The sequence below is a fragment of the Zosterops lateralis genome (genome assembly GCF_965231275.1).
Source record: "Zosterops lateralis genome assembly, chromosome: 15".
NCBI classification, from domain to species: domain Eukaryota; kingdom Metazoa; phylum Chordata; class Aves; order Passeriformes; family Zosteropidae; genus Zosterops; species Zosterops lateralis.
In genome coordinates, this window is record NC_139775.1 from 13,880,488 (window position 1) to 13,893,152 (window position 12,665).

General features: G+C 59.1%; 3 protein-coding genes across 3 annotated transcripts; 1 reads left to right on the forward strand and 2 right to left on the reverse strand.

Moving 5' to 3' along the window:
• Nucleotides 1-934: 934 nt before the first annotated feature.
• PTX4 (pentraxin 4) lies at nucleotides 935-2,340 on the reverse strand (the record flags this gene model as incomplete). The annotated part of the gene is made up of 3 exons (XM_083872310.1): nucleotides 935-1,418; nucleotides 1,608-2,113; nucleotides 2,212-2,340. 3 exons carry the CDS (start codon nucleotides 2,338-2,340, stop codon nucleotides 935-937), a joined length of 1,119 nt encoding a protein of 372 aa, XP_083728436.1.
• Nucleotides 2,341-3,135: 795 nt separating this feature from the next.
• ECI1 (enoyl-CoA delta isomerase 1) lies at nucleotides 3,136-9,143 on the forward strand. Its single transcript, XM_083872846.1, has 7 exons — nucleotides 3,136-3,227; nucleotides 3,484-3,630; nucleotides 4,622-4,749; nucleotides 5,292-5,438; nucleotides 6,318-6,439; nucleotides 7,124-7,302; nucleotides 8,635-9,143. The coding sequence occupies exons 1-7, from the start codon at nucleotides 3,188-3,190 to the stop codon at nucleotides 8,799-8,801; spliced, it is 930 nt and encodes a 309-aa protein (XP_083728972.1). The 5' UTR covers nucleotides 3,136-3,187; the 3' UTR covers nucleotides 8,802-9,143.
• Nucleotides 9,144-9,379: 236 nt separating this feature from the next.
• LOC310915755 (deoxyribonuclease-1-like 2) lies at nucleotides 9,380-12,510 on the reverse strand (the record flags this gene model as incomplete). The annotated part of the gene is made up of 8 exons (XM_083872874.1): nucleotides 9,380-9,430; nucleotides 9,926-10,022; nucleotides 10,115-10,269; nucleotides 10,505-10,617; nucleotides 10,692-10,792; nucleotides 10,909-10,992; nucleotides 11,975-12,063; nucleotides 12,364-12,510. 8 exons carry the CDS (start codon nucleotides 12,508-12,510, stop codon nucleotides 9,380-9,382), a joined length of 837 nt encoding a protein of 278 aa, XP_083729000.1.
• Between the last annotated feature and the right edge of the window lie 155 nt (nucleotides 12,511-12,665).

Consider the following 12,665-nt stretch of genomic DNA (forward strand, 5'->3'; position numbering starts at 1 on the left):
GTCATGTGACCGCCGCCGTCACGTGCCCGGCGGGCCGGCCGGGGGGCGCCCCGGGGCATCATGGGAGTTGTAGTTCCCGGAGCCTCTGCCGGGATGGAATAGGATGGGATGGAATAGGATGGATTGGGATGAGATGAGCGGGACCCGGGTGGAGATGCCTGTCCTGGTTTAGGATGAATTAGGGGAGAACCTCCAAAGGAATCCCCTAATAGCAAAACCTCTACCACCCCTCCCCCAGCCCTGGGTTTGGGAAGGAATTTCTCGAACAAAGTGGAAAAAACCGGTTTATTGACAAATAAATAAACACCCCCCAACATAAGGGAAAAAGGAAAAAAAAAAAAAAAAAAAAAAGGCCCAGGAACACGGGGCTCTGGGAACGGCCGGGGCCGACGCTGCTCCAGTTTTCCAGGCACGGAATTCCATAGAACAGATGTTCAGGAGGGAGGATGCTTTGCCTGAGCCCCCCTGGAGCAGCACAGCCCGGCCAAAGCCCTGCCCCGCCAAGGAGCCCCGCGGGCACGGGCGGCGCACAGGACCCGGTAGGGCTGGATCGCCCCGGTCACGGTCACCGGGGGCTGTCCCACCCGGTCACGGGCTGTCCCGTGCTCTGCTTCCCCCGCTCTGACTCAGGGGCAGGGAAGGAGCAGCGTCACCCTCTCCGGCTGCCCGGGCTGAGCAGCCCCTGCCCGGCCGTGAGTGCCCCCAAGAGCTACAGTCAATGAGCAGGACAGAAATAAATTAAATTTCTCTAATGTTCGGAGCATTTTAATAGAAATCACGGGCTGTACAACCTCTAGAAGAAGGCGACTTGTGGTTTTGGTCCCACTGGCTGCCAAAATCCCATTTCCCCCCTCTCTGGTGGTGCCGGTCCTGCTGAGTGTCCTCCAGGGAGGATCCAGCTCTTGCACCGAGAGCAGCTGTGACCATTCCCTGGTCAAAGGCAGCGCTGCAGGCAGGGACAGCCCACCCTCCGCACCCCGCCCCGCAGGGAGGCATCACCCAGCGTGAGGAGGGGGCCACGGGGCATCCCCCGCCCTGTCGCCATTCTGGCCACCTCCCCGGGCAGCAGAGCCCGTCTCCAGAGAGCCAAGCCAGCCAGGTGACCCACAAAACCTTCTGCAGTGCCCAAATCCGTGTTAGGGCCGTCCTGCCCCCTGCCCAGCACCAGCGAGCCACCAGCGGGGATTTCATAGCCCTGCTGGAAGCCGGAGCCGGCAGCCAGCAATCTCCTGTCCAGGTAGAAGCGATACTGGCCCTGGCCGGAGGACCAGGTGAGGCACAGGTGGTGCCATTCCCCATCCAGCAGCGGCACCACCGGCAGCTCCCGAAATTTCCCGTTCCCCAGGATGAACCGTGCGGAGCCAGGGCCATCCCCACCGTGTCCATGCACGGCCAGCCCGCTGTGCCCGTCCCCGGTGCTGTAGGAGAGGAGAACACCCAGGCGAGGGGCTGGGGTGGCCAGCCAGGCACAGAGCGACACCGCCCGCAGCCCCCGGTGCGGCCCCAGAGCCAGGACAGCGCTGTGCTCACCGGAGGAGTTGGGGAACAGCAGGATGGTCCCGGTGCGACAGGCGGGGGAGGTGGGCACCGGGGCAGGGGGGCTGTACCTTCCCTCTCCCGGCTGCTCCCGGGGGATTGAGGTCTGGGGTCCTGCTGCTGCATCACCAGGGGTGTCTTCATCCTCCCCGGGAGCTCCAGCCGGCAGCCAGAGCCTTTCCTCCTGCCGCTGTTCCTGCCACCGCCTGGCCTTGGGGCTGCGGGCAGCCTGCTTTGGTGGCCGCTGCTGCTCCAGGTGGCTGTCCCGGCTCCGGGCAGTGTCCGGCAGACCCGGGTTGGTGCCGGCCTCCAGCGGTGCAGGCGGTGGGTGGGTGAGCGGGCCGGGTGCGGGGCTCAGGGCACCCACTGTCCCCTCCAGCCGCTCCAGCCTGCGGCGCAGCCGGCGGCCGGCACTGGCCAGGCGGGTCAGCTCAGCCCCCAGGGCGGCCCGGGCAGCCTCGGCCGCCTCCGCCTGCTCGGTCAGCGCCTGGAAACGCCCGTCGATGTTGTAGGAGATGTTGTAGTTGCTGGCGATGCTCTGGAGATGGGTCAGTGTCACCTCCTGGAGCCGGAGAAACTGCAAGGGAGTGGAATGATGTGGGGTGAGCCCATGTCCTCATGCTGGGTCCCAACCCAAACCGCTGAGTGTCCCCCCGGCACAGCCCGGGCACCCACCTGCTCCTCCAGGCGCCGCAGCCGCAGGAGCAAAGGGCCGGGGCGGGTCGGGGGTCCCGGTGCCCGGCTCAGGCCGCCCTGCAGGGCAGCAGCGAGCATCAGGCAGAGGGGCAGCGCCATCCTCGCCATCCCCGGCATCCCCGGCATCCCCGCCATCCCCGCCATCCCCGCCATCCCCTCCATCCCGCTGCTGTCTGCCTGCACGGCAAGGCCGGCTCCGGCCCCCGCCGTGTCCCCCCGGCAGACTCCACCGTGATGAGATCTGCAGCGCTCTGCGGGGGCGGCTGGCCCCGGGCCGGGGATATTCGGCTGTGAGGTGGGGAAAGGTGTGGGGGGGACCCTGGGCACATGGCTGGATGCAGGGCAGGGGGGACAGGGCAGGGCAGCGCAGGCAGAACAGGGCAGGGCAGGTGGGAGGGAGCGGTCAATGCCGGCAGGGCAGGGCAGGACAGGACAGGGCAGGACAGGGCAGGACAGAATAGGTAGGACACAGCAGTCAGTGCTGGCAGGACAGGTCAGGACAGGACAGGACAGGACAGGACAGGACAGGAAGGATGGAGTGGTCAGTGCTGGCAGAGCAGGACAGGGCAGTACAGGACAGGACACAGGACAGGACAGGACAGGGCAGGACAGGACAGGGCAGGAGACAGGACAGGACAGGACAGGACAGGGCAGTGACGGGACAGGACAGGGCAGGACAGGACAGGACAGGACAGGACAGGGCAGGACAGGACAGGACAGGACAGGACAGGACAGGACAGGACAGGACAGAGCGGTCAGTGCAGACAGGACAGGGCAGTACAACAGCGCCACCACAAGAGGGCAGCACGTGCGCTCCGCAGCGCTCTGGTGGGCGGAGCTTTAGCGCTCTGGGCGGGGCTTCACGGCAGAGCGGCGGGATCCCGCCCTTTCCCAAGCCCCGCCCCCCTCAGGCCCCGCCCCAATTCGCGCCCCGTACCCTTGAGCCGGGCACAAGATGGCGGCTGCGACTCTCGCCCGCAGGATTGGCCGCTCAGGTGCGCCCGGACCCTGCCCCGACCCTGCCCCGCCCCTGCCCCTGTGGCGTGTCCCCCGGCCCCCGCTGCCTCTCCGTGCCCCTCCCTTACCTCCAGGGTACCCCTTACCCTCAGCGTGCTCCACGTGTCCCCCTGCCGCGGGTTGGGGCGCATCCTCCCTGAATGGCTCCCCATATCCCACAGAGCGGTTTGGGGAGCACACCCCACACCTGTGGGGGCTCTGCTCTTCCCGTCCTTACCTGTCTGTGTCCCTTAGGTGTGTTAACCCTGTGCTGCCGGCCCCCAGCGTGGGACAGGGCCCCCCGGCCTCCCCCCGGCCACCTGCAGCCCCCCGGCCTCCCCCTCGCCCTGTGCCGCTCCTTCAGCAACAACAAGATCCAGGTGGAGCTGGACGAGAGCTCAGGTACGGCCTGAGGCACCTCTGCGGTGTCACCTTCAATCCACAGGTGTTGTGTGGCACAGGCAGGGTCCTTTCCACCCCTGTCCCACGGTGTGTGTGGCTCTGGGTGTGGAAAGTCACCAAAATCCTGATGTTGCAGCTGCAGCTGCTTAGGAGGCTTATGGAGAAGTGTTTGGGGTTGGGAGTCTCACCAGTTGTGGGCTCTACAGGTAAATCCTGGCTGTCATTGTCCCCTGCCTGTGCATTGTCCCCTCTCTGGGGGGGTCTCTGGTTTGGTAGAGTGGCAGTTCTCCATCAGGGAAGAGCTTGTATGACCTGGGAGTTGGGAGTTTGTGTGACCTGGGAGTTGGGAGTTTCTGTGACTTGGTTACCAGCAATAGCCATCATGGGGCCATGTCCCTGCACTCAGCAAAGGTTCCTGTTCTTTGTGGCTTCCCAGGTCCTGCTTCCAGGTGTGTCCTCGTGCTGTTCCCAGCTGGGCATGGCTGCAGCACCCAGGCTGAGCACTCAGAGAGGGCCTTTTGGGTAGGGTAGTGCAGTTTGGGCAAGGACAAGGGCTCGGAGCCCTTCCCATGGTGCTGACAGGCTCCAGCAGGTGTGTGACCCCCAGGACACAGGCTGTTTGCTGTGACAGAAGCTGCAGGCTTGACCTTCCCCCTTGAGCCCAGAGAGAAGGGAATGCTGGGCTCTGTGACCCAGAGGGGGCTGCACTTTGGGACACTGGGAGTGCCACCACCCATGGCCTGGTCTGTGCTCCAGGTCCACCACCCCCTGAGTGACCCTGGATTGTGGGTGGATCTGGGCAAAGACAGGACTTTGAGCTTGGCTCTGCTGCTCTGGAAGCTTTTAAATAGCCAGGAGTGCTGTTGAGTGGGAGTGGGAAGACACAATTTGGTGAGGGAAACAGGGAGGTGTGTGAAGCTCCCCTGGGCAGGGCAGTGTGAGCTGCTGTGTGTGTGGGAGGGTCTGATTTCTCTGTGTTTACCCTGCACAGGTGTTGCCATGATGAAGTTGAAGAGTCCCCCAGTGAACAGCCTCAGCCTGGAGCTCCTTACAGAGTTTGCCATAAGCCTGGAGAAGCTGGAGAACAACAGAGCCTGCCGGGGTGTGATCATCACCTCTGTAAGTGTCTGCTCCTCTTTGGGTCTGGCACAGGAGGGTCCCCAGGCACCTTGGATTGGCTCTGGGAGGAGGGCAGGGGGCTCTTGGAAGGGCCATGATCTTTCCTTCTGTGCCTTTTTTCTAGAAGAATGACAACCAAGTGTTGTGCTTTGTCATGAAAATTCAATCTGCTTATCTGCCAACCTGTGGCATCTCCTGGCTCACCCACAGGGAGCTGCTGGGAGATGCCAGTGCTGGTTTTCAGGTGTGGTGTGGGGACAAGGTGGTGCCTGGGAATGGGACAGGACAGGTTTTGTGCTGTGTGGCTGATGTACTCACACAGGGACCCTGACAATGAGAAACTGTGTTGCAAGCAGAGGCCCAGCACTGCAGGCCATAGTAATGGGATAATCCAGGCTATGGGAGCATTGGGGAGATATTTTCAGAACCCCAAAAGACCCCGACTTATATCACATATTCATCACTTCCCTCAAGCTGCCAAGTGCTAAACGGTCCTTCCTTCTCTGTGACTCTCAGTGACATCTGTCTTTTCTCAATTCCAGTCTGTCCCCAAAATATTCTCCTCTGGGCTGGACATCACAGAGATGTGTGGGAAGAGCGTGGAGCACTACACGGAGTTCTGGAGAGCCGTGCAGGAGATGTGGCTGCGGCTCTACGGCTCCAGCATGGTGACAGTGGCTGCAGTCAACGTACGTCCTTTGGGCCTGCCTTCCTCAGGGGGGGATTGTCACCTGCTGCTTTGGACTCTGTGGGCAGGGACAACTGAAAAACTATGGTCAAAAACCACAGACAAGATGAAAAAGTGAAATTCATCCCAGGGGTGTACCTCTTGGGGTGTTCAGGGGAAATTCACGTCTGTCAGTTCTGTGGGCTGTGGGAAGGTATGGAAGTGTGGGATGCTGCAGGCACTGCTGGATTACAGCAGCATTTCAGCATTTCCAGCAGGTTTTGCTTCTCCAGGTGCATTTTTGGTCAGCAAGGAAGTGCTGCTGGAGTCTCCGTGTCCATGGATAGATCATCAGATTTTTGGTGTGTTGTTTTCATTTTCCAGGGTGGTGCTGCCCTGGCAGCTCACAGTGATGTCAGTCCACAGCTCCCCACTGAAGGCACTTGGGTTTTCTCTCAGGCATCCTGTGCAGGGCTGAGCACCACTGAGCTGTGGAAAAGATGGTCACAAATGGAAGGGAAATCTTCCCTGCCATGGGGGTGAGGCCCTAGAACATGTTGCCCAGAGAAGCTGAGGCTGCTCCATCCCTGGAAGTGCCTGAGGCCAGGCTGGATGGAGCTGATCTGAGCAACCTGATCTAGTGGAAGGTGTCCCTGCCTGTAGCAGGGGGCTTGGAATGGAACAGACTTTAAGGTGCCTTCCAATCCAAACACTGCTGTGATTCTTTGAAACCTTGATAAACATCAGAAATCATCTTTAGGACTGTATCAAATCAGGTGATCAGAAATTTGGGGGACATCTGCTCTGTCTTCCTGGTGTCTTCCATGCTCTGGAGCGATCAGCAAGGCTGGGGGGTGTTTGTAACCGTGTCCTGGACTCACTCTGTCCTTCTCTCTGCCAGGGGTCCAGCCCAGCCGGGGGCTGCCTTATCGCCCTGTCGTGTGACTACAGGATCATGGCAGAGAACCCCAAATTCAGCATCGGCCTGAACGAAGCCCAGCTGGGCATTGTGGCTCCCTTCTGGTAGGCCAGTGCCTCCCACTTCTAGTGTCACGTGTAGGTCTCTAGAAAGAATTCATCTTCAAGGGTGAACACCAGTTCAGCTGGTCACGGCGGTGTGGTTTGTGTGTCAGGGGTCAGGTATTTGCAGCTCCAGGAGATGACAGCTCACTTCTGTCCTGTCCTGCCCTGCATGTATCTGAAAAGCTTTCAGGCTGGTGCAGGATGTGAGGACATTCTGCAGCAAGGACCTCAGTTCTGGCCCTGCAATTAACTCCAGAACTAGTGCTGGGAGATCTCATGGGTCAGGCTCAGTCTGGGAATAGACTTTTCTCTGGGTACACACTGTGTACCTGCAAAATCCCGTGGTGTGGAGATCTCTGAAAGCACAGGGGCACTGAGATACTGACACACAGGCCCTTGTTTGCCCTAGGAACGTATAAATGTACTGTTGGGAAGGAGCTTTCAGTCACAGCAAGTGGGTACCCATAGGCACTGAGTGTAAAAAGAGCAACTTTCATGCAGAGGAGAGGGAAGTCTCTTGAGGTACTACCAAAAATGGCTTTTCTCACACCATTTTCACATCCTGACTGAGCCCACAGCTGCTGTTCAGAGCACCAAACCCGAGGAGTGGGACCAGGGTGCTGTCAGCTCTTGCTGTCTGGGTGAGCTGTTCCTGAGCATGGCTTTCCCTCCCATCTCTCGCAGGTTTAAGGACACGTTTGTGAATGTTGTGGGACACCGAATTGCCGAACGCTCCCTCCAGCTGGGCTCCCTCCACCCTGCACCTGAGGCCCACAAGTTGGGCCTCGTGGACGAGCTGGTGCCAGAGGAGAAGCTCATGGAGAAGGCTGCAGCTGTCATGGCACAGTGGCTGGCCCTTCCTGGTAAGCCTCTGGCAGAAGCAGAGAGGACCTGGGAGGGAGTGGGAGGCACAGATGCCTGGGCTGGTGCCTGGGAGCTGTGTGACATTGTCCATTAAAAGTAGAGTTTTGGATGGCTGGGAGGGAGGAAAGCTCAGCCCAGCAGTTCCTGCAGCCTTGGGCTAACAGAGAGGGACACTGTGCTAACGTTCAGAGCACGTGGCTCCAGCTCAGCTCATCCTGCCAGCCCTGCTGAGTCAGTCTGGAGGTGTCTGAGCTCCACAGACAAACCCAATCCTCTGTCAGTGGAGGTGTTAGCCCACAAAAGCTGCCGTGGAGCTGAGTGAACAGGCTGGGTGAGAGCTCCTGGGGGGCTGCCAGGCTGCTTTTGTGGTCTGAATCAGCTCTTGGCAGTCTGGAAGGCAGTGATGGGGGCGTGGATGAGGACAGGCAGACAGCACAGGCATCGTGTGTTTGGGCTGCTCTGTGACTGCAGCACAAGGTTCCTGGGCTGGGAGAGGGCTCTCCACAGATCTGAGCTGTCCCAGCCCATGCCACCTCTCCTCCCTGCTGTCCTGGTGTTACAGTGGCACCTCACCCCGCAGAATGAGGAGCATGTCTCAGCTGTGCCCTCTCCTGACTTCCAGGAGGTCCTGTGCAGATCCTTCCCGTAAATCAGAACTCTCTGGGTGGAGGTGGCTTCAGCACCCGGGTGCTGGAGCAATTCAGGGTTCCCAATGTGGGGATAGAGGGGGTCAGTCCTCATTTCATGGTCACTAAGTGTGTGAATAAAACATCTGTGCAGCAGATGTGCTGCCACATCACTGCACCTGGCTCTGTGAGGGTGTGAGCAGGGGTGTGCTCGAGGCCTCAGCCAGCTCCACCAGCCCCTGCTGCTCCAGCAGCATCCACATATCCATGTGGAATAGCACAGACCCAGGGATGAGCTCGAGGGAAATCTTTGTACAGCGTGGTTGGCAGGAGCAGACTGTCTTGCAGGGATTGGTTCAGGAGAGCTTAGAACCACAGCAATTTCAAATAAGAAGGAATTTTGTTTGGCTACTGGTGTGAATTGGAGGTGGATATTGGGCTCTGGAGAGCACAGAGAGAAGGAAGTACACAATTTTTTGTCAGTAGATCAGTGACTTCCACGATTAGCAGTACAACCATAATTTATTGTATGAGAATTTATCCAGTTCAGCTCCCAGCTGGTGGGTTTTTCTTACCCCTTTCCCGCCTGCTTTCGAGAGCACTTTGCTATGTGATCCCTCCCCATTAGACCTGCATTTGGTGGATTAAGAGCTGGTCAGGGGTGAGGTCAGGGCACGTTCCTCACCCTTGCTGTCCTCCCTGCAGACCACGCCCGCCAGCTCACCAAGACCATGATGAGGAAGCCGGTGGTGGATCGCCTGGTGGCTCACCGGGAGGAAGACATCAAGAACTTTGTCACCTTTGTCTCAAAAGAGTCCATCCAGAAGTCCCTTCGCATGTACATGGAGATGCTGAAGAAGAGGAAGAGCTGAGGATCCAGCTGGTCCCTGGGAGGTCGAGTCACCCTCTGAAATGCTGCAGAAGCTGTTGGTCTCACAGCGAAGCCACCTGCAGTGCCAGCGATCGGTGACGTGCCACCTGCTCCTCACAGCTGCCCCAGCTGCCCCTTCCCTTTGTGCCTGTAGAGTGCCTGACACCACTGCTGCCTTCCCCAAGGGCAGGGAGAGCCCACTCAGCCCCCGAGGAATGGACAGGGACATGGTCTCAACGTGCTGTGGCCTGAGCCTGACGGTCCTTGGATGTCCTCCCTCCTGTCCAACAGTTAATTGTGAAATGAGGTTTGTCAATAAATCTTCAATGAGGTAGGAGATTGATGCTTTGCTCCATGGCTTGTCTGTGGTCACAGTGTCCTCCTGGCTGGTGGCCTGTCCCCAGGCTCTGGTTCATGGTGGGCTGGGGGGTCTGGGCACAGCCAGCTGCCATCCTTCTCCAGACTGGGATGTGGGGCAGCCCATGCACAGGACGTGTGGATGGGGCTGGGTGGAGCAACTTCATGGGGATTGGTGGTGGGAGCTGGAGCTGGATCCTGGTCTGTGGCTGCAGGAGGAGCTCAGGCCGCCAGCTTCACCTCAACTGGGTAGTGGTCACTGACGGCCAGGGCCTGGAGGAGGGCAAGAGGTAGGAGATATTTAGTGAGCCACTCACCCCTTGCTGTGCTGCTGGGGCTGGCAGGGCAGTCAGTTGCCCTGCCAGAACCTTCTGCCTGCTGGAGGAGGGACACTGTCCCCAGCCCCGAGACAGTCAACACACAAGGCTCTGGTTTTTGCACCTCTCATGAAGAGGTGCCCAGGCATGGCAGGGGGCCACCTGCCCTCCAAGCCCCCATGTCTCATCTGGGGGCTCTGTGCCAGTGATGGGTGGTTGAAGGTTGGCTTGGGTTACCCCATACTTTTAGTCATGCCCATGGAAGACCATGAAAAACCCTTGTACATCTCTTCCCAACAGGGACAGGCAGTGACCCCAAATCCCCTGTGCTGTTTCCACCCTTGAGTCCCTTGTCACTCTGAGCCCCTCGAAGAGACAAGGGCAGCCCTGCAGCCTGGGCCAGCTCAGACTTGGTACCTGCTAGAGCCCCAAATGTGTGATCCTGCCTCACCTCTTCCTGGTCCAACTGGAAATCACTCTGGAAATTGTAGATACCAGCTGAGCTGGACACGATGCTTCTCTTCAGCTTGTTCCCACACACCACAATCCTGCAAGGGAGACGTGTGTGGATGGTGGGTGCCACTCCTGCCCCTGGGGGAGGCCAGGGAAGGGACAGGGGTGCCGTGGTGGCAGCACTCACCTGTCATAGGCACAGTCTGACTTGCCCACGGTGGTGTCGGCGCTGTCGGGGATCAGCCACTTGAAGACGTCGCTGGTGCGCAGGCGGATGGAGGACCAGTCACCCCGCTGGACGTAGGAGCAGTCAGCATTGAAGTCCCCCAGGAACATCATGTTCTGCAGGGGAGATGGGAGGCTCATGATATGGGTGATGATGGGGGACTTTCATCCTGCCACCAGCCCTGCCGTGGGGATAGCAGGGGACTGCCCTGTGACAGGGCAGGAATGGGGTTCCCACCCCACCACTCCTGCACCAGCTGCACTCGCCTCAGAGCAGGGTCCCAGTGTGGGTCAAACAGTCCCTGGGGCTCAGTGCCCAACCTCAGTAACCCCCAGTGCTGGTGACACTCACATCAATCCCCCACTTGTCGATGATGGCCAGGTAGACGTCGTAGAGTGCATCAATCTCAGCGACAGCATCATGTGGGGCTGAATGCAGGGGCACCAGCACAAACTCCTTCACTTCTGCCAGGGAAGAGGGATGTCAGCCCTACAGCCACCCCATGCCACAACCCATGGCCACTTGTTCCCCCACTTACTGGAGCTGGGTGCTGAGACCCTCAGGATGAATGGTGCCCTGCTGAAGACATCCTGGGGGTCCTCATATTGGTAGGTGTCCACCACAGACACAACATCTGTTCTGTGGGAACAAAAGGGTGGTAACCCTGGGACTTGGCACAGCCCCTGTGTCCCCTCCATGGTGCTGGTGGCCCTGCAGTGCCATGGCACAGGCAGCAGCACTGCCAGCCCCTTTACCTGTAGATAAACAGGTACATCTCCTTGTAGTTCTCCCGTCCCAGGGGGCCACTGATCTCGTAGTCGTATGGGGATGTGGATGCACTGCAGACACAAAGGCAGGACAGTGATGTGGCTGGGACTATCCTGGATTGGCTTTGGCATGTCCAGGAGCTGAGTGGCCCCAGGGTTTGCACCAGCTGGTCCTGCTCTACAGTCCCCATGGGTCACTGTGCCCTGGTTTTGGGGTGACATGAGGTATAGCAGCTCTGAAGCCCCCCAGTGCCTCTCCCCCAGGTGGCTTCTTGGGTGCAGCATGACGTGGGGCAGCTCCATCACCATTTCTCTGCAGGGACATTCCTCACCTTCATTTGCAGCAGACCTAAATTAGGTCAGTGAGCAGCCTGGGGCTCTGCAGCACCCAGCGTCACCCTCCCTGCCCTGGCTGCTTTGTGGCTGTGCTGGAGGGGACACGGAAGGGGTGAGGACATGGGCTGGGTGCACCTGCTCAGGAGCACTACCTGCCTTTCAACACGGCAGCAGCAGCTTCTGCATGGTTCTGAGCCATGCCCTCTCCCAAAATAGGGTCAGCACCCAGCTGGTGAAGGCACTGCCACCCTGCTGTGGCCAGTTTCAGCCCACCCCAGCAGCCCCTTTCCCTCTTAGGGTGCCAGAACTGCTGCTCTCAAAGCATCGTCCACTGCAGGGTCCATCCTGGGGGTCCCCCTGCCACTCTCAGGGTCTTGGGGTGCAAGTTCTGCCTGTCCCTTCCTCCCCTTCCCTTGCTTCTGCCCTGTCCTGTTGGATTTTGGAGACAGGACTTGCCAGAGCTGTAGTTTCTTTCCATCCTGCATGTTCTGGTGAGCTTACAGCTTTCAGAAGGGATTTGTATCACTTATATCCCCGTTCACTTCACTGGGTTATTCCCAGTGTTGTTTTCAGTGCCTCCTGCTTGCCCCAGCACATTTCTCTTATTTTTCCAAAAATAAACTTTCTGTTGATGGACAACTCTTTTTTTCCCCTTACTGCTCAGGCAGCTTGGCTTTCCCTGCTGCTGCTGCCATCCCAGTCCCAGCCCCTCCTGTACCTGTTGAGCTGCTCCATGAGCTCAGTGACAGCGCTGAGGTCGGAGTCGCGCACCTCCTGCACCAGCACCACGTCGTAGCGAAGTAGGACCTGCCAGCCAAGAGGGACAGCTCAGGGCCAGTTTCTCACCCATCTCCCAGCCAGGCACACGGTTCTGGCTTCAGCACCATGGGCACTTGCATGTCCCTTGGTGCCAGGGCAGATGTCCTCAGGGAGGGCTCAAAGGGACTGTGGGTTGTGCCTGACACCCCACCAAGCCTTCATCTGCCCAGGCCATCCCCAGCACTGCACTGCCATCCTCAGCCACATCCCCATGTCTCTGGCCCAGGAGCCGTGTTGGAGTCTATCCCAGCACACAGCCCATCCCCACGGTGCACTGGCTGCACTCACGTTGATAATGATCTCTGCCACTTCCTTGTTGGCCATCTTGGTGTCACCAAAGGACTGGATGTTGAAGGCACCGATGCTCAGCTTGGCAGTGGCTGGGCACAGGAGAGCCACAGCCAGCAGGGACAATGCCAGTATCACAGTCCTCATTCTTCCAGAACTGATGCTGGGTCACAGGAATGCGGGAATGGGAGATGAACTCGGAACACCACTTTGGATTTGGGGTAAAAGAAAAAAAAATGTAGATCCTTCCTGGTGGTGACAGTGTGTCACGGTGGGCATTGCCCAGAGCAGGCTCCAGAGCT

What these genes read in the sequence shown, in the direction of transcription:
- ECI1 (XM_083872846.1), top strand. Translation starts at nt 3,188, where the DNA reads ATGGCGGCTGCGACTCTCGCCCGCAGGATTGGCCGCTCAG. An exon ending in CCGCAGGATTGGCCGCTCAG is followed by an intron (nt 3,228 to 3,483) that starts GTGCGCCCGGAC and finishes TGTGTCCCTTAG; the next exon opens with GTGTGTTAACCCTGTGCTGC. An exon ending in GGCATTGTGGCTCCCTTCTG is followed by an intron (nt 6,440 to 7,123) that starts GTAGGCCAGTGC and finishes CATCTCTCGCAG; the next exon opens with GTTTAAGGACACGTTTGTGA.